Source organism: Embiotoca jacksoni, unplaced genomic scaffold, assembly GCF_022577435.1.
Source record: "Embiotoca jacksoni isolate LCO1_2020_lvr unplaced genomic scaffold, fEmbJac1.0.p SCAF_10, whole genome shotgun sequence".
Lineage (NCBI taxonomy): Eukaryota > Metazoa > Chordata > Actinopteri > Embiotocidae > Embiotoca > Embiotoca jacksoni.
In genome coordinates this window covers 7,975,006-8,001,505 of record NW_027185230.1, presented here as the reverse complement: position 1 = coordinate 8,001,505, position 26,500 = coordinate 7,975,006, and the positions used below count along the sequence as shown (strand labels likewise).

Genomic DNA, 26,500 nt, shown 5'->3' with positions numbered 1-26,500 from the left:
CGACTCAGACCCTGAGTGACAGGTATTGACCTGCCCAGCCAAAAGACGTCTCTGTGGGAACGCTATTGATTATTGCCACAGCAATAAAGGTCCCGGAAGCTTGTGAGAATGTCACAACTCTCTGCTGCCTATACCAGTCGCGGTCCCAGCACACAAACACAAAGACAGAAACACTGTCACTGTGTCACATCCCAACCTACAGCCACTCATTCTCTCATGCTAACTAAAGCGCTCTGACTGGCCGATTGAAAAGATGAAAGAGAGATTGGTGGCTTAGTGGCCACCTCGCAGGCTGTGTGTATAGATGCATGAGGTGTGGGCCCCTGAGAGACCCCCCACTACGTGTTACGGGTCCAGTTCATCCCAATTTCAAAAAAATATATTCCTATGGATGTTTCAAGCCATGCTAGAGTTTCAAATATGGTTTTCTGAGTTTTCAGCTGCTTCTCCAGTACAAAAAGGGTGAATTTACTTTCATTGGTGGGGCTACCAGCAAGAAGAATTTATCAGAAATTTCTTCATCCAGAATCATTGTTCCTATTTATCAAAATAATCTCCAGAGCACTTTATCAACAGTTATCATGGGGACTATTTTTTGATACGAAGTAGTTCCAATAAAATAGAGTATTAGGGGCGGTACTTCTGGAAAAACATGTTGCTGTTAAATTCATCAAATGTCTCTTTTCAGTGCTGTGAACACCACAAACAACATCCCCTGGGATGGAGGCGGCTATCTCAAAGATGTCTCAGGGTCTAATATCTCAAATCCTGCATAAAAAAAACCAAAAAGTATCTGTCTTGATTGAAACTATGAGAGGTAAATCAGATTTTTTTTTTTTTAATTTTTAAATTTATTTTGGTAAACTGACTCTTTAACACAATCCTCATCTAACTGCTGTTTGTCCACTTTTTTTTTCTTTCAGACTCTCTCCTGCAATCTGTTGAAAACAATGAAGGTTTTCTTTTTGTCTTCCTCTCTCCTTCCTTCTCCCTCTGTCCCTCATTCACACACCCCCACACACAAACGCCATCTCCACCCTTGACCTCGCAGTGAAAAGTTAGTGCACCCGAGGTTGAACTCTCCCAGGTCAGCTGCAGCTGCAAACGCTGGGAAAGTGCCCCTGACATAACGTATATGTCTGTGCGTCGGTGCGGGTGCGTTTGTGTGTGAGTGTGGCAACACTTGGGGTGTCATGAATAGGAGAGATTTGACCCTCAACCTTCCTGACCTGTCCACACAAACAACCCCTTTAAGCCAAGTCCGCTATTGTCAGCCTTGACTGCTTGCGTTTATTCACAGAGCCCGCCAAAAGAGCCTAAATTCATCATATACCACTTTGCTTATTATTTTCCACCCACATTTATGCATCTTTTCATCTCTACTTTCTCCACCATCCTTTCCTTCATTTTCATTCTCCTGCTCCTGTTCCCATCACTCCCCTTTTCACAGTCTCTGCCTTCTGTCCAGCTGCACATCTGAGCTTGAAATTTCAATTGTATTTTAAGCAGATTGAACATCAGTATTCAAATATTTGCATCCTTAAATTCACTGCAGGTTTAACCCTCCATAAGTCCCAGCCTCAAATGTACCAAACTTTTAGTCAGTGCCTTCTCTCAAGTGTCAGCACATCTTTTGAAAAACATTTATCAATTTATATAATTTTACCTTCAAATTAATGTTTGTATTTCTCCCAGGCTGCTCCAATATTTCCTTTTTATTATTAAAAAAAAAAGTGCCCCTTGTCTGGTTTAAGAATAATTTCCTTCAGGATTTAACTGCGTGAATTGTTTGCTGGACATGACAGAAGATGACAAACTTGACATTGTTTCTATAATTTAGATTGTTAGTTAAGTGATGTTGTATCATATCTATCAAAGTTTGATTCAGGCACATGATTTATTACATAGAGGTATATGGCACATTATAAAATCCTATTTGACGATGCTCTTCTAACTAAAGAGACGATCAAACTTGCAACATATGAACCACAATGACTTGAGATCTTGTGTTTTTATTACAGTCCTGGCAACAGCTGTTCAAGGAGTTTGTCAAACTGAGATCCAGACACCTCCAGGTATTATTGAGGAGGCTCAAGACGTGTCTATTCAACATGCTGAGGAACATTTTGGTAGATGGGGGCGCATACAATATGCTGCAAGTTAGGAAAGTACCAGTGGAAGTCTTCAGTAAGAGAAACTTGGAGACCCTTAATGATACTTGTGGCTAATCAGTAATTTAGGTTATTTACAGTCACCAAAGTGACCCAACTAACATGAAGATAGCACTCCTGTTTTAAAGCTCTGTTTCAATTTTCTCGCAACTGTGAAACTCACCTCACTCCTAAATCCTCAACTGAGTGCACCTGTTTGCTCCTGCATCCTCTGATCAGCCATGAATTTTCTAATGCCCACACATTGGTGCCCATTACATTCAAGATGCATCTTTGACCCTTCTATACACAGAGGAGCTAATCTCTGTTTTCTTTGCTTCTTCTTGACAATGGACTGTGTGAGAGCACCAAAACCTACATCCCCTCTTGTCAACAGAACCACTCAAAGCTATAGGGCTGCAGTAAATAAAGACAGACTGCAAATGGAAAATGACATACTACGAGTTGTATTTAAAATTTGAAGCCCCTCTTTGGTCAGTATCACAAATTTTCCATGTTGTTATTAAATGAAAGACTCTGACTCGTCCCTTTTACAGCTCCATTTAAATGTAAGGAATTACAATGAGGTTGAACATATCTCTGACCATTGAGAATTTATTTTTCACCCATTAAAGCCTCCAGTGTTTACAAGTTGAAACTCATTACTTAACCCTCCTTATACCCAACCCCACCCCCCTGCCCCTGTTGAATTCACTGCATTGGACTCTGTGCAGCAAGCATTCAGCCACCCAATCCCCCTTCACAAGTACAGTTTTATATTCGATGCATTGTCTTAAATAATTTCCGAGAAGCAGGAGCAAAACAAGAAAACTCATTTGTCTCCCACTTTTGACAGAGCAGGACATATTAAGTAACTGTTATTAACTAAGTGGTGGAATAAATACTCTGGTCTCAAGAGGAAGTAGCAACACCATAGAGTAAAATACTTCAATAAAATCACAGACAGCAAGTATTACCAGCATTTTATAAAGTTGCTTAGTCATTATGTGGAGGGGCTCCTTTCAGTGTATTATATCATTACAGTGTTTTAGCTCATTTTAATTTATCATCATCTTATTTTGAAAGGTTATTTTGCATGAAAAATGGTACATTGAAACTTCTGCAGTCATTCAGTACACATGAAGTGGAGTAAAATCTAATATCCTCTAAAGTATAGAGTATAAAGTGGAATGAAAATACTAAAAATAGGGTACAAGTAACCTCATAATTGTACTTAAGTGCACTTGGTCAAACCAATCCAAATATTACCCATTTAAAACCAGAGGATCAAAAGGCCCCAGGACGACTTGAGTAAAGCTCCTTCTCTTGGATCAAAACCTCCCCCTGCTGGTTAATCTCGGAAACTGCAGTCAGAATGAATACAAATTATTTTGTGTACCCTGCAGCCTTTTACAGTTACATTAGTTTCATACAGTATCTTCTGATACAAATTGTATTTTCAAATCATCAGATGTAGCCTACATGCTTACAGTAATGCAGTCCAAATGTTTATCTGAAGACTCAAATATTGAGAAAAAAACATAAAGAGACTAATTTTGACTCAAAGTAAGCAAATGTTGAATTCCTTTAGTTGGATTTGTGTTGTTGTTGTTGTTTGTTTAATCATGGTTTGAATGCGATGCAGTTTGTTGAATGTAAACTTCATAGCTTCCCCACTTTCCTCTACAAGATATCACCATTGACAAAAAAACAACAACCCAACAACAATGTGTCCTCACTGTGCGCAGAGCTTTATGAATCATTAAAATGTGGCCAAATCACGCTTCCATTTTTGGACAACGTTGTCAGACTTTTCTCACAGCGGAAGTTGAAATTTAACCCTCTCTCGAACCGGGTTTGGATGAGTTGTTGGAAAAAGCCAGCGTGTGCATGAAGTTAGGGGTAGAAAATTTGGGAAAGCCCTTTTTTTTTTTTTTTTTTTTTTCTTAGAGTGCTGACGAGTACAGCGGCGTCGAGCTGCTGCTCAGATGCACCGTGGATTATATTTCTCAACAGCCTCCACCATGTTTATTCACCACTTTCTGCTTCTCGGGGCCTTTCTTTCCCAGGCTGGGTGTTACTTTTCGGAGGAGAAATATCCGGAGGAGTCGAAAATGCAGCCTCCGACCGTGGTGATCGCGATCATAGCCAGAAATACTGCCCATTCCCTGCCGTACTACCTCGGAGCTCTGGAGAGACTCAACTACCCCAAAGATCGCATCTCTGTGTGGTGGGTTTCCTGCATGGACTCTGGTGACTGCATGCACTGCCAAGGCTGTTTGTTACGGGGGGACTCCTCTACGATAGGGGCCGTTCAAAAAGGTCAATGGCATTTAAATTAGTTGGTGAAAGCAGCAGCAGCGTCCTACCCCTCCCTTGTTCCCTCTCTGCCTTTCACAACCCGAGCTGCCTTTCACTCCGCCGCATTCATTTCCTGATGCGGGTTGCTTACATTTTTTTTTAGCTGCTCTGTTGAGTTTATCTTGAGAAACTTGGCAATTCGAGCTGTGATTTAACTTTTTAACTCATTCCGGATGTTGAACGCTGAAAACTACAAACTGAACAGACACTAGTCGTGGAACTACTTTTTTTTTTATACTGTAGTAAAAGTACCAATACAGCAGTGTAAAAGCCCTGCAAGAATTTTTTTTTTTTTAAAAGTAGTGTTAGCAGCAAAATAAATGATCTAATACAGTAAATTTAAAAAATGCTTGATCTCACTGATGCAAAAATCGCATAAATACTGGAGTATTGCTGTAGAATCATTTTTCTAATTGATACATTTATGTTGTCTCCATCACTTTGGCCACCCTCGCTCTCCACAAGAAAGGGTTTACTAGAGTAACACTTTAAGATATCTTAGTTATGAACAGAAAACGGATCCAGTGTTGTATTTTCTTATTGGAACATCATGTGCAGCTGGCTGCTCTGTCCAAAGGTGATGGAGCACATCAAAAGACATCATAAACCAAAGTGAGATTGAGGATTTGAGTGTGTATACTCAGAAATGATGCTCAATCCCACTAGTAAGACTGGTCATTATTTGTACAACTTGTTATGGCCATTGTTGAACTTAATGTTTCAGCATTTGAGAGATCAGTTTTTCTGGGAGATTTTCATTTGTTGGTCTGTCTTGCCATGGGTCGGCACATCACGGTAGGAGACCCTGCGGTGAACCTTGGGATGACCCAGGAGGAGCTCAAAAATGTTGCTGGGGAGAGGGAAGTCTGGACTAATTTGCACGACCTGCTCAACCATGACTTGACCCCTGTTAAGCGTAAGAAATTGGATGGATTTTCATTAGTTTTGGTGATGTGCAGTAAACTTTGAATTCTGTTTTCTCTGTGCTCCACAGGGCAGCCACAGATCACAACTCAGACAACACCACTGCCATACTGAAAGAGTGGCTGACTGTCATGCAGAAATTTTACCACTATGTTGAGTGGAGACCAATGGATCAGCCCACGTAAGTCCAAACACAGTAGATAAAGGTAGTAGACTGTATTTAGAGTTGGGATCTAGGTAAACAAACACCCCGTCCTGATCACCACGTGCATTCATATGAAGGGAAACACAGAAGTCATCCTTCCCTCTTACCTTTATCTGGATGACAAACACATATTCTGTGGAGTGTCATACATAACTTTGGAGTTTCTGAGTTTGTAGTTCATCTGTCAGTGATAATGGAGCCTAAAAATAAAAACTAATTTATGGCCTAAAAATAAGATGTTCTCTGCATATTATGGAGTGATGCAGCACGTCTCTGTTTGTCTGAGCTGAGGAGACTATCAGTGGAAATTTGTTTGAGCCTGATAATTATTCAGTCTGAGTCAACTCTTCTCATCTGCCTCAGTCATGTAACTGTTTAGGTTCTCAGTCCTGCTGTATTTTCTCCATCTAATTATGTTTATTTTGCATAGAGAGCACAGAACTTCCACCTTGAACTGTTCTTACTGTGTGTTTGATCCACTGGTACAAGCACACTGTATGTCACATAATACAGTACATTTCACATGCACCGCTGTCTCGTATGAGCTGTTATTCTGTTTGTGCATACATTAGAGTATAAGGGGTAAACATGGACTGTTTTTCTGCACGTAATCTTGACAATTGACGAAGAAAAGCGGTCGAGAGTGTTCTATGATTTTTGAGATTTGATTTATTTAGGAAATGTTTTTTGTTATATAAACCATTCAGCCTAACTCGGTTGGAAATGATAAATGCATGAGAAAAGGGGAAATTTATACCACATTGTACCCAGAGAGTATTGTAAAATCATCTGTCTGTTTTAGGTCCTATGCAGGAGAGCTGGGTCCGAAACACTGGCCCAACACCAGATATGAGTACGTGATGAAGCTGAAGCAGGCAGCACTCAACTTCGCTCGGAAACGCTGGGCTGACTACATCCTGGTACATTATAAAATCTGTCTTCAGATTCATATCAGCACCTTTTTTTTTTTTTATTTCTCAGATGAAATTTCTTCCTTCTTTGCAACTGTTTTATCCAAGAAAAAAAATATGGCTGTTCGAGTGAGAAATGACACTACAGTCATGTCTCTTGTTTCAGTATGCTGACACAGACAATATCCTCACCAACCCAGACACCCTCAACCTGCTGATAGCAGAGAACAAGTCAGTCATCGCTCCCATGTTAGACTCTCAGGGAGCGTACTCCAACTTCTGGTGCGGTATCACTCCGCAGGTGAGCAACACTTTAAAATGCACAGTGAGTGAAGTCATGTTCAGAGTCGCCAAACTTTTCCATGTCTCTGTCTGTGCACTTTTTTTTGCTAGGGATATTATCGTCGAACAGCCGAGTACTTCCCCACCCGTCACCGTCACAGACTGGGCTGCTACCCAGTGCCGATGGTCCACAGCACCATGCTGCTGGATCTGAGGAAGGAGGGCATGAAGAAACTGGCTTTCTACCCTCCTCACGATGACTACTCGTGGCCCTACGACGACATCATCGTTTTCGCCTTCTCCTGCCGGGCTGCAGGTTTGTTAGTGTTTCTTTATAGTCATGTTTAGTGTTCCTGTTCAACTAAAGACGGGCAGAAAAAGAAAAGTAATCAGGTTTACTCAAGCTAACTATGTATGCACTCACTTTGATGTTGAGTAACTTGTTTGAGCGTCTCTGTACTGATAGTACTCAGTGATTAAAATCCTAGGATGTTCAACAATAACAGGCTCACTTATTCATTCAATAATATAATGACTGATTGATCTTTGTTGCCACTCAGAGATACAGATGTATCTGTGTAACAAGCAGCGCTACGGCTACGTGAACGTCCCGGCCAAACCTCACCACACCTTGGAAGACGATCGCCTCAACTTTGTCCACGTCCATCTTGAATCCATGAGTAAGAACACACTGATTCACTATCTGTTCATTTAAAAAAAAAAAAAGGCGAAATACTGACAGAAAGATTGACAAATTGACAAATAAAAGACAAACAGCGCAAGTTTCTGAATCAATAGTAACGACATCTGCACACGTTCATGCTGTTAGGCTTTATTTTACTGCTTTATGCTCTTCTCTCCTAACTCATGTCTCCTCTTTGTCAAAAAGTCGATGGTCCCCCCATGAATCCATCTCGCTTCACCCACATGTTCTCGAAACAGAGAGACCTCATGGGATTTGATGAGGTGAGAGACACTCCATTGCTTTCCTGGTTTTCAGGAAGAAAGGCATTTTTTTTTAATGTATATACTAAGATAATATGTTCCTATGTCATCGTTCCGATTTTTCAACTTGTATCATGACCTCAACAGCTGAGAATTTTTTTTTTTTTTTAATATTTCAAGGATATGTGAATGTTATTCATCATAATTCTGGTGTTATGCCTGTTGTCTTGACATCATTTTTTTTTATTTTTTTTATTTTTTTTTATTACATTTGTGTTATTACTGGAGAGTTTTCCCATGATGATTGGAGTTCAAGAAAGCACAGAACATACAGTATACTTGTCTGCAGAGGTCACAGATCAGAGACGACAGCATGCAGGCCAGCTCTGACATGCAATTTGAAGAGCTACTGACCGTCTGTCCTCCTCCCCTCAGATATATCTGATTAATCTGCGACGCCGTACTGACCGAAGAGATAGGATGTTGTTCTCTCTGAATGAGCTCGAGGTTGACGTCAAGGTGGTAGATGCCGTGGATGGAAAGTAAGTGCGCTCTCAGACAAAGACTTAATGCAGTAATAACAGTAAGTAGCTCAGATGGAGAGAGAGTGTGTTTAGTGGTTTCATGAGATGGAGAAAAAAAAACACAATAGCAAAACTCTGGTAAATATAGATTATATACTGGTTACATCAGCTCACTGTTTGGTTGAAAATATACAGACTTTACCAAGGCTAAGGACAGATTTCAACAGGTTTGTCTGTTTTCTAGCAACTAGTCTCTGTAAAGTTAAAATTTATGTGTGCAACAAGGTTAGAAATACCTTCCTTCAGCCCTCCCTCCAGATGGTTCTGCCACAAATTGCAGAAAAACAGAAGTTCTACACACTTTATTTGTAATCTGATCAATTGTAACAAATTAAGAGGTGTAGAGCTCGAAGATTTTTGTAAATGCATACTATGTGAAAATTTATGGATCTTAAATGTATGTCGTTCTTCCTTTATTTTAGGCTCTGGCTCAGTGACGCTGCCTCGTTACTTTCTGTTTTGTTTTACATAGTTTTTCATATAGTCATGGCTGTTTTCCATTTCCTATCTCTGCCCCTGTTTAGTTTTATAGTTAGCTGTCTCAAGAGACATAACAAAGAGCTGACAATTTAGGCTTCAGGGTTAATTTCTAATCATATTTTGCGCAAAATCTGAATGAAGATATTGATGCTGTGAAAAGAAAATCTTTATTACGGCCAAGAATACTGCACGTGTTACCACTGCATTTTGTAGGTAGTGTTAAAATCATCAGCTGTCCTCCATGTGACAAGAGCTGTCCATTTTTGGTGTTATTCAAGGTGGACTGCATTTTACATCGGTGTAACCGCTGCTTCTGTCTATATGCGTGTGTAGTGCACTGAACAGCAGTGACATTAAGATCCTGGGTGTTGACCTGCTGCCGGGCTACTATGACCCATTCTCTGGACGCACACTCACCAAAGGAGAGGTGGGCTGCTTCCTCAGCCACTATTACATCTGGAAGGAGGTGAGAGGATACACACAAGTAGACTGCCCTTGCTCAGTCAAGAAGCATGGAGTGATATACTGACTTACTGTAGTTTTCAGAAATGCATGTAAGGCAATCAAAGAAAGCTCATGTTCAGCATCCTGCTGATTAGATTGTTTTTATTCGGTTAATTTTAATATTGAATCGGATTCCTTTCTAATCCCTGATCATATGCAGCATGTTTAGCTAAAAAGTACAATGATAAATAATATATTTATGTACATATAATAATAACATTAAATTGTGGGTGTTTCTGTCACACATACTGCAGTTTCAAAATGACAAAAGTAAAATACCGAACTCGGCACTAAAACTCCAGCTTGTTCTGAAAAGATAAAGCAAGTTGGGAATTTACATTTAAAACCGAATCCAAAAAGAAAACCAGCATTTGGATTCTTCAATAAATGAGGCTTACAGGGTGTATAAATGTTTTCCCTCTTCTCGTCAGATGGTGGACATGCAGATGGATAAGGCGCTGGTGTTTGAGGACGACGTTCGTTTCCAGGCCAACTTCAAAAGACGAGTGCTCCGACTGATGGAGCAGGTGGAGCAGGAGGAGCTGGACTGGGACCTCATGTAAGACCTGCTCCATCATGGTTCCTGTTTTGGTGGGAGTTATATTAGGCCGGGATGAGCAAGGTCAGGTTAAGTTAATGCAGTGACCCCAGGTGTGGGGTCAGTGGTCACCTTCACGAATGCAGCGTACCTCACTCACTGCTTATTTAAACAGAGTTCAATGGTCTCGCGGTGTGAATATTCCTCCGTGTGTGTCTGTATCCAAAAGACAGATGTTAATTTGAGTGTCTGTGTTTCAGGTCTGACAGTACAGAGAAACCAATGGCTTTAATTGAAATCATACTTAGAGGATTAGACAAGACGTCAGACTCATGATCAGAGCAACTATTGGCAGGACAATTGGATGTTCGCCAGCTTCTTTTTTGTGTGTTTTTATGGTTGCCACATCTTCGTGAAAGTGCTTAGATAAATATGCAAAACATATGCTGAAAAAATGAAACTTTCCAGGACATCTGCCAGCAGATTTTAGTGACCATGTGTCTTTTTTTTTTTTTTTTTTTCTTTGCTACAGTTTTCTTCTTTTCATTTCTCCTTCTGGCTTTATGTTGCCACAGATACCTCGGTAGGAAGCAAGTGAATCCTGCGAATGAGGAGCCGGTGGAGCACGTTCGGAACTTGGTGGTGGCCGACTACTCGTACTGGACTCTGTCCTACGCCATCTCCCTGCAGGGAGCCCAAAAACTGCTCAATGCTGAGCCACTTTCTAAAATGCTGCCTGTTGATGAATTCCTCCCCATCATGTATGACAAACATCCAAAGTACGTATCACAAAAAGGCATTTCATCCACTCACTGGCAGAAATATGCTCTCGCATGCATAACCACAACTACCCATGCATTTCTTTTATTCATCTTGATGCAAATTTTTGTGAAATTAGACAGTTTTGTTTTATAAAACATACTCTAATTTGCTGATTTCTATAATAAAACTCATCTTTCAACAATCTCCTTCTGCTGTAAGAACTATAAAGCTAAAACCGACCTCATAATTGCGGAAAAAAAACCCATTCTTTCCTATAGCTGCATAAACTTGTGCACACACTTTATATTTAGCTTGGCTTTTTGGGGACATTGTAGAGTAAAGAACTATAGTAAAGACATGGTTTTAATTCAGTGAGATGCTCCGAATAGAAGTCACTCTAACATGTAGTGCTTGTCAGGCTGAGTTGGAGCTCCACATTTCAAAATAGATTTTTTTTTTTATCTTTCTGAACATTTTCCTTTTGAAGATGTACAAGCCTCATGGCAGCATTTCTCTATGGGATTGATTGTCTGGATTTTGGCCAGTGTGGACTGCTACTTTTTTTTAGGCACAGTGTGATGGATAGACAGCCAGAAAGGGATGCAGATGTGTTTGTGGCAGACTTGAAATGTCTCAGCAGCTACTTGATTAAATTTTGTTCATGCATTCATGGTGCCCAGAGCATACATTTTACTGACTTTGATAATAATCACCTCATTTTCAATATAGCGCTACCAGCAGGTCAAAGTTACTGCATCACAATGTTGTTTTGACATCTACTCATCATATTGGATCATTGTTTTCCACAGACATTTGTGATTTGTAGAAATTGAATCCAAATTCCTCTTGTGATCCACTGATTTTTTTTAATTTTTTATCGAGCACCACCATGAGGTTTTTGAAATTGACTACTGATAGCTATGGGATGGATTGCCATGGAATTTGATACGCACACTCATCTCTCCCTCAGGATTAATTGCAACCATTTTGGTGAAGCTTTAACTTTTAATTCATCATCAGTTCAAAATGATCAATTCATCCAATACTTTGGTCTATGACCAATTTCCTGCAAAACTAACAGCAGTCCCACCATACAATTTCAGCTGTATGTTGAAATGCTAATAAACTAATGTGCGCATGCCAACAAGCCAAACTGAGATGTTGAACATGGTAAACTTTGTACCCGCTAAGCATTAATAGGCATTGTCTTTGTGAACATGTTAGCGTTTAGGTAGGTAGGTAGGTAGGTATTTACTTTGCACTGGAGTTACTAAGTACAGCTATAGTCTGGTTCTTCTGTCTTTACTTTGATTTATGTTGATCCAGACCAAAGCTGTCTAAAAACAGCAACAGAGTTTAGCTCCTTCAAGCATCTCAAAAAAATGTCTGCTGCTATTCTTCTCTGTTTTCCTCCACTAATGCCTTTTCTGTCTCCTGACCACCATTAACCCAGGCAGGATGGTTGTATCATTTTTGGTTGTTATTTGTTTGTGGTATAGTATATGCTGTGATGTGCATTAGCTGTGACACCCTCAAAACAAAGTAGCTTTATGAAATATCTGCTTCAACTCCACCCTCACCTAACGGCTGCATGGAACACTGACCCCATTTCAAGCCCTTATATCCCTGACATTAGCCCCAGTTCTCACCAGGCAGCGGCTGTAAGGAATGAAATCCACCTTGTGCTCAAGGATCTGCAAACCAGAAGGCTTGGCAGTGTCTGTGTGCTCCGTCATGTGTGGAAAACTGGCTTATAGCCAGCCCACTTTCTCTATTCTCTCTCTCGCTGTGTCTCTCTCTCCCTCTCTCTCACCTCTGTGATTCTAATTTGATATGCTTGACTACCCCGCTAAGAATGCACAACGACTGCGCCCCACGCATTGGTCCTTCTGTCGCCCTTCATGCTAAGAGTAATGGAACCGTCTTAGAAATCGGCCTCTCTCTGCATCTCTTGTCCAATCAGTATATTCCTAATACATTACAAAATACTGCTGATGATTCATAGTTGTAGGAAAAATTCCCCAAAATGCACAAATATTGAATCTAAGATGCAGTTTTCCACGCTTGTTATTAGGAGTCTTTTATTGTGACACACTAAATGTGTTGTTAAGTCTCAAATCAATCAAACTAATGTAATCTGTCACTGTTCTCCCTCTGCAGTGAGGACTACAAGTCCCATTTCCCCAACAGAAATTTACAAGTCTTCAGCGTGCGCCCCCTCCTGGTCCAGCCGTGTCACTATGCTGGTGATTCCCAGTGGGTGAGCGACACGGAGACGTCAACTCTGTGGGATGATGACTCGGTAAGGACCGATTGGCGGGGTTCCCACAAGACCCTGAAAGGGGCGTCGCCGGCACCCGAGATGCTGTCAGCTGCCTACAGGGATGAACTTTAGTGCGGTGCAGATGAGGCTGTGCAGACGCGGCAGGTCAAAAGGCTACGAGGTCAGAGAGACAGATGCTGGGAAGAAAAAGTGTTCTCAGACTTTATTTCAGCCTGTGTCACGCCACTGACATGCTCAGTGTCATTTATACTGGACTTTGATTTTTTTTTTTTTAAAACATTTTAGCAAGTGTAAGGGACAAGATGAATTTTGGGGGGGGGGGATACATCTTTAGGTGCAGTTTGTAAAGAGGCAGTTTGTAAAGCCATACTCGGACACACGTCTCAGCATTTCAAATGCAAGAACTTGCACAACAGATTTTTGTCAAACAGTCCAATGTTTAGATAGTCTTCTATGGCTGATATCATGATTATTTTTTGTTAAATGTGTGCTTGTAATGGTGTGTTCTTGTCATGACTGCATTTTTATAACACTAATCTCAGAGCTTTCAAAAAAGAACCCAAAAACAAAAAACAAAACCAGTGAGGTGGCTTCTCAAGGACTATTCTGTTGATCACAGACTGAGATAATTGCACTGCTCACAACTCCTGGCAAGTCTGGACTGAAGTCTGATATTGTTTTGACATTATTTCCTCAGAACATAGACCATAATAATAATAATGATAACTATAATTTAAGTGGATGTGAGTTGAAGGAAGTCAAAGGAGCGAGATGAGTGGAAACACACCTAGTTCATCTCCAGCGAAAGGCAGAAAAGTGAGAAGACAAACTGTTAACAACAGTAGTGGACCTTTAAAAAAAGGTTTTAGCCTGATCGGCATATGGAAAACTGAATCTTCTCAACATTAGAGCACGCCATGATTCAAGAATGGTGAAGGCAGGCTCATTTTGCTTTGGGGCATGTTTATTATTTCTTTTTTATTCTTATTTTTCATTTAGGTATTTTTGTCTTTCCATTCTTCCATTCGTCTTCCACTGGAACTGTTGAGAGATACAACTGTATCTTACAAGAAGCCAGACTGTCCACGATCAATATTTCCCTCAGCATGAACAGTCTTGAAGCCAATGGACAGTATTGAACCAGTTCATTGGTATCACATTATATTTAGTATTTTGTTAGTGACTTTAAGAATGTTTGAATTTTAACAATTTAAGCTGCAATTTATGAATGGGTTAACCTGGACTACCTTCTACTTTATGGTTGTGTTTTCATATTTTTACATTTCACATATGAGTATGTAAATTCAGCTCCATAATCAGAGTTAGTATGATACCTGAAAAGCCACCAACTCTTTTTTGATATTTAACAATTTTATATTGATATGTAGTTTTATTTATTTAAACCACAAACCACAAATGTTAACTTCTTAAAATCAATGCATAAATAAATATTGAAATTTAACATGGCCTTAAGAGAGAGGATTGTACTGCTGCTATATCTGACATCACTCTATTTTAATTTTAAAATAAATTAACTTTGTCATAGCATCAGTCTTCACAATGTTCAACCTTTAATTGTTTAACACAAACTTGAATCAAAAGGCCTTTTTGTAATTTCAGGATGTCTAAATTGGCAATGCATATTATTGGTATTATAATACTGCAAAATAATTGAATAATGCACTATTATAGAACATTTTAACTTTAATCATACTATTACTACTATTTTAGACATGCTCCAGCAAAATAAGCCAACTCATTCTGGGGCCACTCAAATATTTGTCTAAAATCAGTGCAGCATATTAAGTAAAGAATGTTGTCGTTTTTTTTCCAGTGTATGCATAGTTTGTGGAGGAGAACCGGTTAACTTTTTTCTGCTTTCTTAAGTTTAGAAAATAGAAATGACCCCCCATGTGTTGTAGCATAAATCTCGAAAGCCATATTGAAACACAGCCTTTGATAATCGTTTTGTAGCATCACTGGGACCCATGTCTCTCCAGGAATATGTTGAAACTCGACAGGGTTGCAATGCAAGTAACTGATGTTGTAATACTGATGTCCTTCAAGGATTTTTAATGACAGCCTTTACTTCATTTATTTTTCAATCATTTGTAATACTCTAATTTCATGTATTTTTCCATCACTGTGCATCTTTCTTTTCCTTCATATGTCCTAATTTATTTGTCAAGTCTTTTGTGATGTGGTTGACAGTCACAGTACAACATACAATCAAGTGCAATGGCTTTTCTGCCTCTTTCAGTGTCTTTGAGCAATACATTGTAGACATTTAATATACAACAGATTGTTGGGACAACTGGACAACAAACTGTTCAAATGTTAATAAAAAAAAGTTTGTACGCTTTTTTTGTTGTCTAAATGTGGCGAATGGTTAAGTGATCAACCAAATTATCTTTAGAGAAGAGTACAGAGGTATTGAAGTACATTACAACTACCAGATGCTGCAGTACAAAAATGTACCACAAGATAGCATCGTTTTTATTGCATTAACCAGGTGGACCAGGCAACGCACTATTTCCTGGATTTAAAGAAAGTCTTTTAAAACACTGTTGTAGGTTTTCATATTTGGGCCTTTCTTTTTCAAATATTTTGTGGACTGATTTAGTAAGTGCATATTGACTGTTGTATTACTACTCAATAGTTGATCAAAAATAGCATCTTTGTTTGTTGGATCAGCATTGTAATGGTGTAGCCAGTCAAACCAGATCTTGTTTAACTGGTTACTTTGTTGGTGTGAAGTCGTCTGTGTAAGTGACAAACTTGAAACTCAACCTGGCTTAAATCTGGTGAGTTGCTCAGCCACTCTAAATCCCCTCCGTGTTTTGTCACTGATAAAAGCCTTGGTTGCAGAGGCAGCGTCTTCTGCTTCATTGTCTTATTGCAGGATAAAGGTCTTGCCAGTGACAGTAGAGGAATTGCGTTGAACACACCCAGGTGAAATTCATCTGTGTGCTTCTGAATTCATCCTGCTGCCACCATCTGTTACATCATTAATGAGGAAAGCTACACATGCTGAGACCTCCATGTTGGTCTCATCTGTAAGTAAAACTGCCCCGGAACCTCTCTGGCTTGTCTTTATATTTATCTGCAAATTCCAATCTAGCCTTTTGTTTCTCACTGCTGATAACAGGTTTGCGTCTTGTCCAGCTCCGTGTAATTCTTTTGTCGAAAGCTTCTACAAATGGTGGCTTTGTGATACTAGACTGGCAGTGATTTCTCTTGCTGTTGTTTTGGGGTTTTTCTTCTCAGCTCCAAGCATTTGTTTTCTCTCCTCACAGATGAGTATGTTTTTTTCTTCTTCATCAGTTCTCTGATCTTCATGTTGGTGTGTTTTGACTCCATTAGACAAGCAACAGATGAAAAGATCGACAGAATTGAAAACTGGACAGTCATTGGCCTGCTGTGTGCATACATTGCATGGAAGAGGAAAAAAACCTAAGCATCAACCTACACCTGTCAGTCAATAGGGGGGATCAACCCAACATGGCAATGGCTAAATACCATGCAAAGTTAATGGAAAAACTTTCTATTTCATTCTGCTGAGAATAATTATGGAGGGTTTTTATGCATTTCCTTTATAGGTTTATTCAGTCAACACTTAGTGCCTATTGACAACACTTCATATATACACACAGTAAATCTGAATGTAATCACATACATTTGCCCTTAAGCACACCGCCAGCTGTCTGCACATGCAGTAATCTATCTTGCTTATGTGACCATGTTTCTCTGGAACATCGAGAATGAGTAACTGGCTGGATCATCGACAGTGTGTGCTTGTAGTCGTGCTGTTTGCACAAGCATTTCACACATACTTGCATGTGTAAGTGCACACAAACATGTGCACATGCCGCGCTACGCTAAAGAAACTGTTATACAACAGGATGAACTTTGTTGGAGGAAGACAACAAAGCTCAAAGTTTGACGCAGTCCACTTTTTTAGTTTCAGAAACACACCCATTCATAAGACAGAGGGCCAGACTGCAGCTCCTGCATTCAGCTCCTGTCCTGTTCCAAGCTGTGTAAACTAGAAAGACTCTCCTGTCAAAGGAGGGAACCTAAACTTAGTCCCTTATTGGCTGCTGGTCAGGAGGTGAGGATTCATGAGGTCAACTTGGCCGGCACAGCAACGTGATAACATGGGTTAGAGCGTAAGGTTTCATAATGCTGGGTTTGGCAGTTTTGACTTTTATAATCTCTCTTCTATTCCCCCACTGCAAAATCACCACAACTTTGTATGCAGTGCCTCACGTAGGCTACAAATACAAACTGCACATACATTATTTTTCTGTGTCAATCTGATGTTCCACTTCTGCTTCGTTTGTTCTCTGGGCCTCAAGGAGTTTCAACAGCAGCTGCGGCCCTGACGTCCGCCAACACACTCAAACACACACATTAATGACTCCAATAGAACAAAACATACATGGGCATTTTCTGTGACTGCATTTACAATGATTCTGTGCTGACTATGTGAACATTTTCACAAAGGAAGATACTTGTATATGTAGCCTGTATACAGATCTATACTGCCTTAACGATCAGAATTTGCAAAGTAAATCTGTTCAAACAAATTCCCAGTTACATTGGCATGAATAATAATAACAATAATAATAATAATAATAATAATAATAATAATAATAATAATAATGTTTTTGCAAGTTTTATCTCCATAAGTCATGAATACTTTTTGCTGACTGTTTCCAAATGTTTGCCACAAATGCATCCCTGCAAAGTGTTCCTAACATGACAGACAACCATTGATTTATATTCGTGTCTTTATGTTTTGATCAATCAACACAAATGTGCTCGAGTTCTTAATGGATTTTAAAGTTTCTGTTGAGTCTGCCCAACTTTTGCAAGTTGCGGTGATCTTATGACTGACCTAATTCTTGACTTAGTAGGCTCCCAAACTGCCTGCCCTCTCCTGCATTTCTATGCACACACAGTATACTTGGGAGATATGATCGTTGTGCGTGGGAAGGGTTGAAGGCAGCGAGTACAACTGCAGCTCTCACTATCTGACAGCTCTTGAACCGTAGCTCCTGGCCACACCGGCGACACTTTCTCTCTTTGGTATACGGAACTAATCGGCCATTTCCCCCTCCCCATTACTCGGATACTTTGATTCTGCAAGCAGTGTTTTTCCCCCCCCCCCACACTTTCTTAGACATTTCAACGAGTGTGTTTTCCGGGACAGTCTGTATCAGACGGGATCGAGTGTAAGTGCACATATGGAAACCAAACTACGATCATGCCACAAAGTTACAGCATGATGCAACTTGCAGGTCTGTTAAAGGTTTGCATGGTTGTTAGAATGAGAGATCACATGGAGCGATTTTTTTTGGTTTTTTTTGCCACGTTACTGCTTGCAACTGCTGAGGGAACTTTTTTACTTTGAGACGTGTCGTTTGAGGGTATCCAGCATGCTTCGCGTGCGGTATTCTGTTATGGACATTGACGCGTGCATGCTATTGCACGCTAACTTTCCATTAAAACGTCAGTGAACAAGAACGGAGCGGTCTGTGCTGCGCTGCTGTTGTTGCAGCCGCCAGACGCTCTGAGAAGTTTATGCTTTTTTTTGTTTTGTTTCTAATCCTTCTTGTCAGATCAAACTCTTGAAGGTTGCATAAGTTTGGACTCCAACAAGGCGTCCCCAGTTATCTAGTCGACCGTGCAAGTGCCACCCCAAACTTGTTTGTCTTCCTTCTTTGTTTGTCAATAACATAACTACTGAGTATCATCTTAGTTTTGTTGTTGTCTTTTTTTTTTTTTGGCTTTAACTTGCATATCTGCTGAGCTGAGTAATTATTTGAGTACTATGATGGCAGCTACATTACCACTGGAAACCTGCTTTGAGCCTTTTTGCAAACATCAGCCACTAGTGATCTTTAACCTTAAAGGGCATTAGTAACAATCGTTGACCATTTTAAATTTGCTGATTCATAATTGTACGTAATGAACGTGAACTTGCAACTTTAGTTGTAGAAATCTGGGACACTTGAAAAATGTTTGTAATGCTGCTTGCTGAGTTAAATAACTGTGTGAATTCACCTGCTTTTCAGATTTTTCTCGAACAATTTTTCCACACAGTATGGAAAATAATACATAATTCTATCTGCTGTAACAGTGTACAGAATTTGAATATTTAATTTACTATAAATAAGAATGACATGTCTTCTGCAACCAGAGCAATCTACACAGATTATGATATATGCATATGTGATGTCACCTGTCATGTTGTTTGTAAATAACTTTTGAGTTTTTTTTAAATTTTACATCACTATATTTTGAAACCTTGAATGTTCTGCACAAACAATGATCATATACTTCATCAGTCTGCCCTCTTGTGACCTCTGACCGTCCTCAGGGGCCATGGCCTTCCTTGGGAGTGCAGTTCGGCGAGTGGTGTCGGCGGTGCGGCCTCCACTCTCTCCCTTGTGCCGGACAAGCGCTTGGTCCTACAGCTCCGAGCCCACCAAAGAAAAGAATGTTCCTTATGAGAAGACACTAAAACAGGAGGACGGAGTCTCATCTGGACCCACAAAGTCTTTACCCAGGTTAGGTTATGGATGGATACATGGATAATTTTTTTACTTTGTTAAAGTGATGCTTCAATCCAGTCATTTTTGCAATTTATTTTTCTTATATTATGTTATGTTTAGATGATGATTGTGTACAATACATGCCTGGGTAAGTACATTGTTGAAGTTATAGATCAATACTTAGTTCTGAAAATTGCCCAGATAACGGAGGAATACTGTTCTCAATGACATCTACAGGGCTTGAACAACTTAAATATGATCTATTGATCACTGTAGTCTGCAAACACAGAACGTTGGTTTAATAAACATAATTTTGAATTAATGGACGTTCTGGGTCTAAGTATTGATAATGTTCATCCACTCAATCCTAAAAAAATTAAACAAAGCCCCGTTGATTAAGCATGACACAATTAATATTACTCATCATAGTCATATCTGTTCTTTAAAGTGAAGTTACAGTCCTTAGCCTGTTAGCTTAGCTTAGTATAAAGACTGAAAGAAGAGGGAAACAAAAAGTCGTTTAGGATTACGTACAGCATCAACAGTCAATGTCCAGTGTGTTAATTAGTCTGTGTTAGAGGTGCTGATTTTGGATGGTGTTCAGGCAGAGCCAGGGTATCTGTTTCCCCCTGTTTTCAGTCCTTATGCAACTGTAAGTAAATTGATTGCTGGCTGTATCTTTACTTTAGCGGATAGACATGAGAGTAGGATCGCCCTTTTCAATATTATCATCTTAGCTTTCAAAAAGAAAGTGGATTCATGTATTTCACAAAATGACAAACTAGTCCTTTAGGTAAAAGCTTTTGTTTAATTTGTTTCACTAAATTGGGTCACTATTATGAGTTTTCATGTTGGAAAGTCATTTCCTCAGCTCACCTGTAGTTAACTGTCACCTCCCTCAGGTCAGCTGATGTGGTGGTGATCGGAGGAGGCAGTCTGGGCTGCCAGACCATCTACCACCTGGCTAAAATGGGGCTGACCAATGTAGTTCTGCTGGAGAGAGACAGACTGACTGCTGGTACCACCTGGCACACTGCAGGTACCAAACTATAAGAGTACGGACAGATGAAAGGAGTGTTTGCAGAAATGGGGGGTACCCATATATTCCATCCCATGTAAATAATGCTTCCAATGATTCAAGGACTTTGGGTCAGTTGTTTATGTAGACAGTACCTCCACAAAGTTCTGTTAGGCTGTCTAAACCGTCCACCTCGGCTTGCTTTCCTAAAACCTGTACTTTAGTTGTGATAAGATCTCTGTAGAGCTTGCAGCTGTACATATACATGTTCACTGCATGTTTGCTCACATTTATCAGACTCTCAGTCAAAATCAGATCTATATGCATATCTGATTGTCATCTGATTTTATGTTGCAACTCTGCACAGCCAAAAATCGAATGAAACTTGAAAATATGTTCCAAATCACGCGTGTGGAGTTTGAAATATTTTGACCTCATTTTGATGGATATTTATTGATATTAACATCATGGATTTAGTTGCATAGCCAAACACCACAGCCAATAAATCCAATAAATGACTCTTTTCCTCATCGTCCGTCATGACGCTGCTGGTGTCGTCGTAGGAGCTCTGGTCCATATTGACATGATAGCATCATGCAGTTGCTGCAGATTTGTCGGCTGCACATCCATGATGCGAATCTCCAGTTCCACCACATTCCAAAGGTGCTCTATTGGATTGAGATGTGGTGACTGTGGAGGCCATTGGAGTGCAGTGAAGTCATTGTCATGTTCAAAAAAACACTTTGACATGATTTGAGCTTTGTGACATGGTGCGTTATCCTGCTGTAAGTAGCCATCAGAAGATGGTACACTGTGGTCATAAAGGGATGGACATGGTCAGCAACAATACTCAGGTAGGCTGTGACGTTCATATGATGCTCAATTGGTATTAGGGGGCCCAAAGTGTGTCAAAAAAATATTAATGTCGCAGCAGAAATCGAGACTCTTCAGACCAGGCAATGTTTTTCCAATCTTCTATTGTCCAATTGTGGTGAATTGTAGCCTCAGTTTGCTGTTCTTAGCTGACAGGAGTGGCACCCGGTGTGGTCTTCTGCTGCTGCAGCCCATCTCCTTCAAGGTTCCACGTGTTGTGCGTTCAGAGATGGTCTTCTGCATACCTTGGTTGTAACGAGTGGTTATGTGTGTCACTGTTGCCTTTCTATTATCTCGAACTAGTCTGGCTGTTCTCCTCTGACCTTTGGCATCAACAAGGCATTTTTGCCCAGAGAACGTCCGCTCACTGGATATTTTCTCTTTTTCGGACCGTTCTCTGTATTACACTCAATACTGATTACTGTCAAACTTTTATTAAAAGTTCCACAACAGAACTTTTATTAAAATTAAGAAGTTTTGAGGTTAAAGGACAACCACCAAAACAAATCAAGTATGTCGATCACAACTGACTGCAGTGAAGGAAAAATGTTCTCAGAACCTCAAACCAAGTGTACAGTCAGTAGGACTGTTGACAGTTTATTCAAACTGATTTTTAAATGACAGTTTTCAATATCTCTTCGTCTTTTCTGCGAACATGGCCGACCGCCTTGGCATGGTTGCCTAGAGCGGTGCACATTGAATTGATTGGCAGACCAGAGGCGGTGCAAATTCAATCAAGAGAACCAATCACAAACAAGGCTCAAAATTTAAGGTCGTACTGCTGAATGATTGGATCCTGTCAGTCCCAACATCACCTAAAGTTCACTTGGGGGTCACACGTCCTGTCTTTATGTGTTTACAAAACCTGTGCCACGGATATGCAAGCCTATTTCATCAACTTCCACTTTAGTTGTAGTATGACAATTATTTCCACTTATATACGCAATGTCATTATTTTGCAACCAATGTGAATAGACTGAAAATGAGGGTTGTCACCTGGGCAGATCTGATCTGTTGTAATCTCTATATATAATACAGTCAGTCAAGAAGATCGAATTTTGATCTTTTGACAGTCCTAACAAAGCCTGCGTGTTGTAAATCCGCTAATCTGCCCGTCTGTTCACCAGGCCTGCTGTGGCAGCTCCGTCCCAGTGATGTTGAGGTGGAGCTCTTGGCCCACACCAGGAATGTGATCAGCAAAGACCTTGAGGAGGAGACGGGTCTCCACACAGGCTGGATCCAGAATGGAGGACTCTTCATTGCTTCCAACAAGCAGAGACTGGACGAGTACAAGCGCCTCATGTCGGTAAGCACAGAGGTGGACTTCATGAGGAAGGGATAGAGGGTGAAGAGATTAAGAGGTATTGTGGGACGTAGCATTTGTTTTATGTGATGCTTTACATATATAAATGGTACAATTCAATGCAACACCAATTAAAGAAGCCAATTCTTCCATGTAGTTTCATACTGGGAGGGAAATAAGAAAAAATAGTTTCAAACGCATTCATTTGGGAATAAGTTTTATCTTTTTTTTTCTGGCCACCCAAATTCCACAGAAACATATCACCAGGCTGCTTCTGCATCAAGTGGAAGTTATTTGAATATGTAACTAACTGGCATAAAAAGTTACTATGGACTTAAATGGTTTCCGTAGCAACAGGTGCCATTGAGCCCAGTAAAAAGTAGGTGCCAGTAAATGCTACATTGCTTTTTTTTTCTTCCAAGAACCGAAAAAAGACACTTCAGGAAGAGGATGCAGCAGTGAGGCATGATGAATAGAAAAATCATTACGCATACAGGTTTATCCTTGCATTTAAAATAATATAGTTCTAGATAAATAAATCAGGTAAGCAAATTACTTTTTGTAAAATTCAGACAAATTCTGGCCATACAAAGCTGTTCACAGTACTTTAAGTCCAAATTCACCAAAAAAATTAAGCCATGGATCCTATATACATTTATGGGTAAGAGATATATTTCATTACTGCTCTATGTAAATGCAGATCAACCAGGTTTCTACAGAGCACTCTCTAAGAAACACCTTTTTGTGTGTTTGCAAAACAATGTGTGAATGTGTGCCAGTGAGTAATGGTTCATAAGATAGATAGCTAGATAGTTACTTTATTAATCCCCAAGGGGAATTTTTTTTTTCGCTACAGCAGCATTTATAGGTACAGGAAAGAAATAAAATAACAGTAAAAAAATATTAAATATAAAAATGCACAGTATATACAATAAAATAGAATAAAATAAAATAGAATAATTAAATTAAAACGAACTAAACAATAGTGCAAAGTTTTTTTTTTTTTTTTATATTTAAACAACCAAGAAAAACAGACAACGGTGTTATTGTTGTGTGATGGATTTTGCCAGAGGTGAGTTATTGTACAGTCTTATTGCAGTGGGCAGGAATGATCTCCTGTATCTGTCCTTGTGACAGCGGAGCTGAAGGAGTCTTTTGGAGAAAGTGCTCCGCTGTCCCTGCAGCAGGTGGTGGAGAGGGTGGTCAGGATTATCCAATATGGATAATAGTTTGTTCAGCGTCCTCCTCTCCACCACCTTTTCCAGGCTGTCCAGATAACTAAATTATTGAAGTAGTGAGCCCTGTGGTCACATGTCCCACAAAACAATACCTGATAGAAATTGAATGTGTGCTCACTACATATATAAAATGTTATTTTAAAGATTGCATGAAACACTGCAGTTACTGCTCTGCGAAGTTGATTATCAAGTTTTTAATTGCTTAACAGCACGAGGCGGAACATGAGAAGGCTTGTTTACATTTTAATATGTATATTAGAGGTTCAAAGTTCACTTGAAATGTCACCTCACTGTTGCACTTTGTAAAACTGATCCAGCCACAAAAAAGCAGCAGATTATTTTCAGACTAGAAAAACTTAATTCAAACCTGACTAATAATTGATCTGATAAAATGTATGGCTCAGCATCTCCTGCAACAGATTCACAGAAAGAAAGATCATCAATTCTGTTTGTTTCTAAGGTTTTCCTATCAAGGTTTTACTTACATCTTGTTCAATATCGTTGCACCTGAATTATACAGAAATGTAAGCACCATGTTGTTATTTGTTTTACAACGTTATTTGTTTTCTTTGCCTGGAGAGAATATGCAGCATTGATCCTTTAATAACTTTGAGTATGAAAATACATAAATTCTAATATGATTTCAGACTTTTACAGAAGATTTTCAATATGGAACAAAGATAATACTTATTATTTTGGAATAATAAATTTGAACCACTAAAACAAGACATCTCCCCTTTTTTTTCTAGCTAGGTAAAGTTTATGGCATCGAATCCCATGTCCTGTCACCTGCGGAGACCAAGGACCTGTATCCTCTGATGAACGTTGATGATCTTTATGGAACGCTGTATGTTCCAAAAGATGGCACCATGGATCCCGCAGGCACCTGCACCACCTTGACCAGAGCGGCCTCCGCCAGGGGAGCCATGGTAATGTGCACTGATCTGCAGATATACAGATGTATATGGGTATACATTATATACAAATTCAATGAATGTATACATTATTAATTGCAGTCAAGTGAACCAAATAAAGATTGGTCCTTTGGAACTTATAGCATATCTTACTGTATTACTTTTAGAGCAACAGGGTTTACACATTTTAAAGTTGTGACGCAACACTGTAATTCAATATTACATTAATTGCCTTTGGTTCAAAATACATTCTTTTGCCTTTAGCTTGTAGTTTGTGCAAATTTGCACAATGATCTGCTCTTCTGAGGAGCTGTCTCAGTGGTAGCCTGACATTACTACAGTGTAAAAATAGCACCCTTATCCGGTGCTAGAAAAATCCAGTGTACACTAGATAGCTGCACCATAACTCTGTGAAAAGCTAAACATTAATTGCTGTGTTAAAGAGTCACAAGGGCTTGGATGGCAAATAGTAAATGCAACATATAATACCATACCTCCTCTGTAACTGATGTATTTGTTGATATATGCCATGTATGCTTAAGATGCCTTTGGACCACTGCCTTTGTGTTGCTCTAATGGTAGCTACTTTTTGGGTCGATCACCATAGTAACTGACACAGCACAGTTGTTGGGGAGCAAGCTGTGTGATCCAAAAATACAGTCCTAAAAATAGAAACAAAGGAAAGCAAAGCACCAATTATGTTTCTTTTATAATTGAATTACAACTCTCAGATGATAACTGGAGAAATCAGTGGACATCCTTAATAATCACTTTGGCATTGCAATGCTTTAAGCAATCGATTAAGTTGAAATCATGTGATAATTGAATGGCAGACTGTATTTACTGTGCTGTTTTGATCATATATCAGTGTTCTGTAAAGTAATCCACGGAGGAAACAAAGGAATTCTGAAAATATAAATAAGAATAAGACCTAGTCAGATGAACGAGGAATATCCTTCCAGAAAACAGGGAGGTTTTTGTGAGCTCAGAGAAATAGGTTTGATGTCGCCTGATGTCGTGTGTAGTGAAAGGACGAAATGTACTTAATCCGTAAATAAAGTGAAACAGCCAGAATTGGTTAGCCTAGCTCACATAGTTTGCCGGCTGTGTTTAATGTTTAAAACGGCAGTGCATTAAAATGTGTAGAAATGTAGTGTTCAAGTAATATTGACCACCTGACCTCCATTTCATATCTGTCTTAGTTTATATGGATGATGACGACGTTGTTTGTCACTTTTTTGTATTTTGGTATTCTGACAATTATTCAACATGCAGGGACTGCAGCAAGGATGGAGCAGAGCATGGAGAGTGTCTCAGTCTTGTATGTAAATGATTACACACGTCCCTCTTTGAATCAGGTGATTGAGAACTGCCCTGTGACCGGCATTCAAGTGCGAGCTGATGACCTCGGGGTGAAGAAGGTGAAGGCAGTGGAGACCCCCCACGGGACCATTGAGACACCTTGTGTGGTCAACTGTGCAGGTGAGATCAAAGACGGCAAAAGCACAGGTGTAACGCAGAGTAACGCATTCCTGATGTGACTAAGGAGACATTAGAAGCGTCTATCTGCTGATGCAAATATGTCATGTAAAAAGTGAGATTGTAAAGAGGGTCGATATTCACAGCAAAAGAAGACAAATGTCTTTGTTTTATCACGAATTTAA

The 26,500-nt window shown here is 39.7% G+C and overlaps 2 protein-coding genes across 3 annotated transcripts in view; both read left to right on the top strand.

Annotated features, from left to right (window-relative positions):
* The first annotated feature begins 938 nt into the window (after positions 1 to 938).
* Positions 939 to 15,288, top strand: cercam (cerebral endothelial cell adhesion molecule). Its single transcript, XM_069163626.1, has 14 exons — positions 939 to 956; positions 2,022 to 2,075; positions 4,220 to 4,380; positions 5,506 to 5,616; positions 6,443 to 6,560; positions 6,718 to 6,852; positions 6,945 to 7,149; positions 7,394 to 7,513; positions 7,723 to 7,799; positions 8,214 to 8,320; positions 9,176 to 9,308; positions 9,778 to 9,905; positions 10,460 to 10,663; positions 12,807 to 15,288. Exons 1-14 carry the CDS (start codon positions 951 to 953, stop codon positions 13,039 to 13,041), a joined length of 1,794 nt encoding a protein of 597 aa, XP_069019727.1. The 5' UTR covers positions 939 to 950; the 3' UTR covers positions 13,042 to 15,288.
* Positions 15,289 to 17,975: 2,687 nt separating this feature from the next.
* sardh (sarcosine dehydrogenase) overlaps positions 17,976 to 26,500 on the top strand; it is a 47,118-nt gene continuing 38,593 nt past the window's right edge. The window contains exons 1-6 of one of the 2 annotated variants that reach the window (XM_069163611.1): positions 17,976 to 18,167; positions 19,316 to 19,505; positions 20,393 to 20,529; positions 22,509 to 22,687; positions 24,672 to 24,851; positions 26,195 to 26,318. In XM_069163611.1, the coding sequence (XP_069019712.1) occupies positions 19,321 to 19,505; positions 20,393 to 20,529; positions 22,509 to 22,687; positions 24,672 to 24,851; positions 26,195 to 26,318 (805 nt within the window). In that variant the 5' untranslated portion in view covers positions 17,976 to 18,167; positions 19,316 to 19,320. Of the gene's footprint in view, positions 18,234 to 19,315; positions 19,506 to 20,392; positions 20,530 to 22,508; positions 22,688 to 24,671; positions 24,852 to 26,194; positions 26,319 to 26,500 lie in introns of both variants that reach the window. The other variant, XM_069163603.1, reaches the window with a different exon arrangement.

What these genes read in the sequence shown, in the direction of transcription:
- cercam (XM_069163626.1), top strand. An exon ending in ACCTCATGGGATTTGATGAG is followed by an intron (nt 7,800 to 8,213) that starts GTGAGAGACACT and finishes TCCTCCCCTCAG; the next exon opens with ATATATCTGATTAATCTGCG. An exon ending in GTAGATGCCGTGGATGGAAA is followed by an intron (nt 8,321 to 9,175) that starts GTAAGTGCGCTC and finishes ATGCGTGTGTAG; the next exon opens with TGCACTGAACAGCAGTGACA.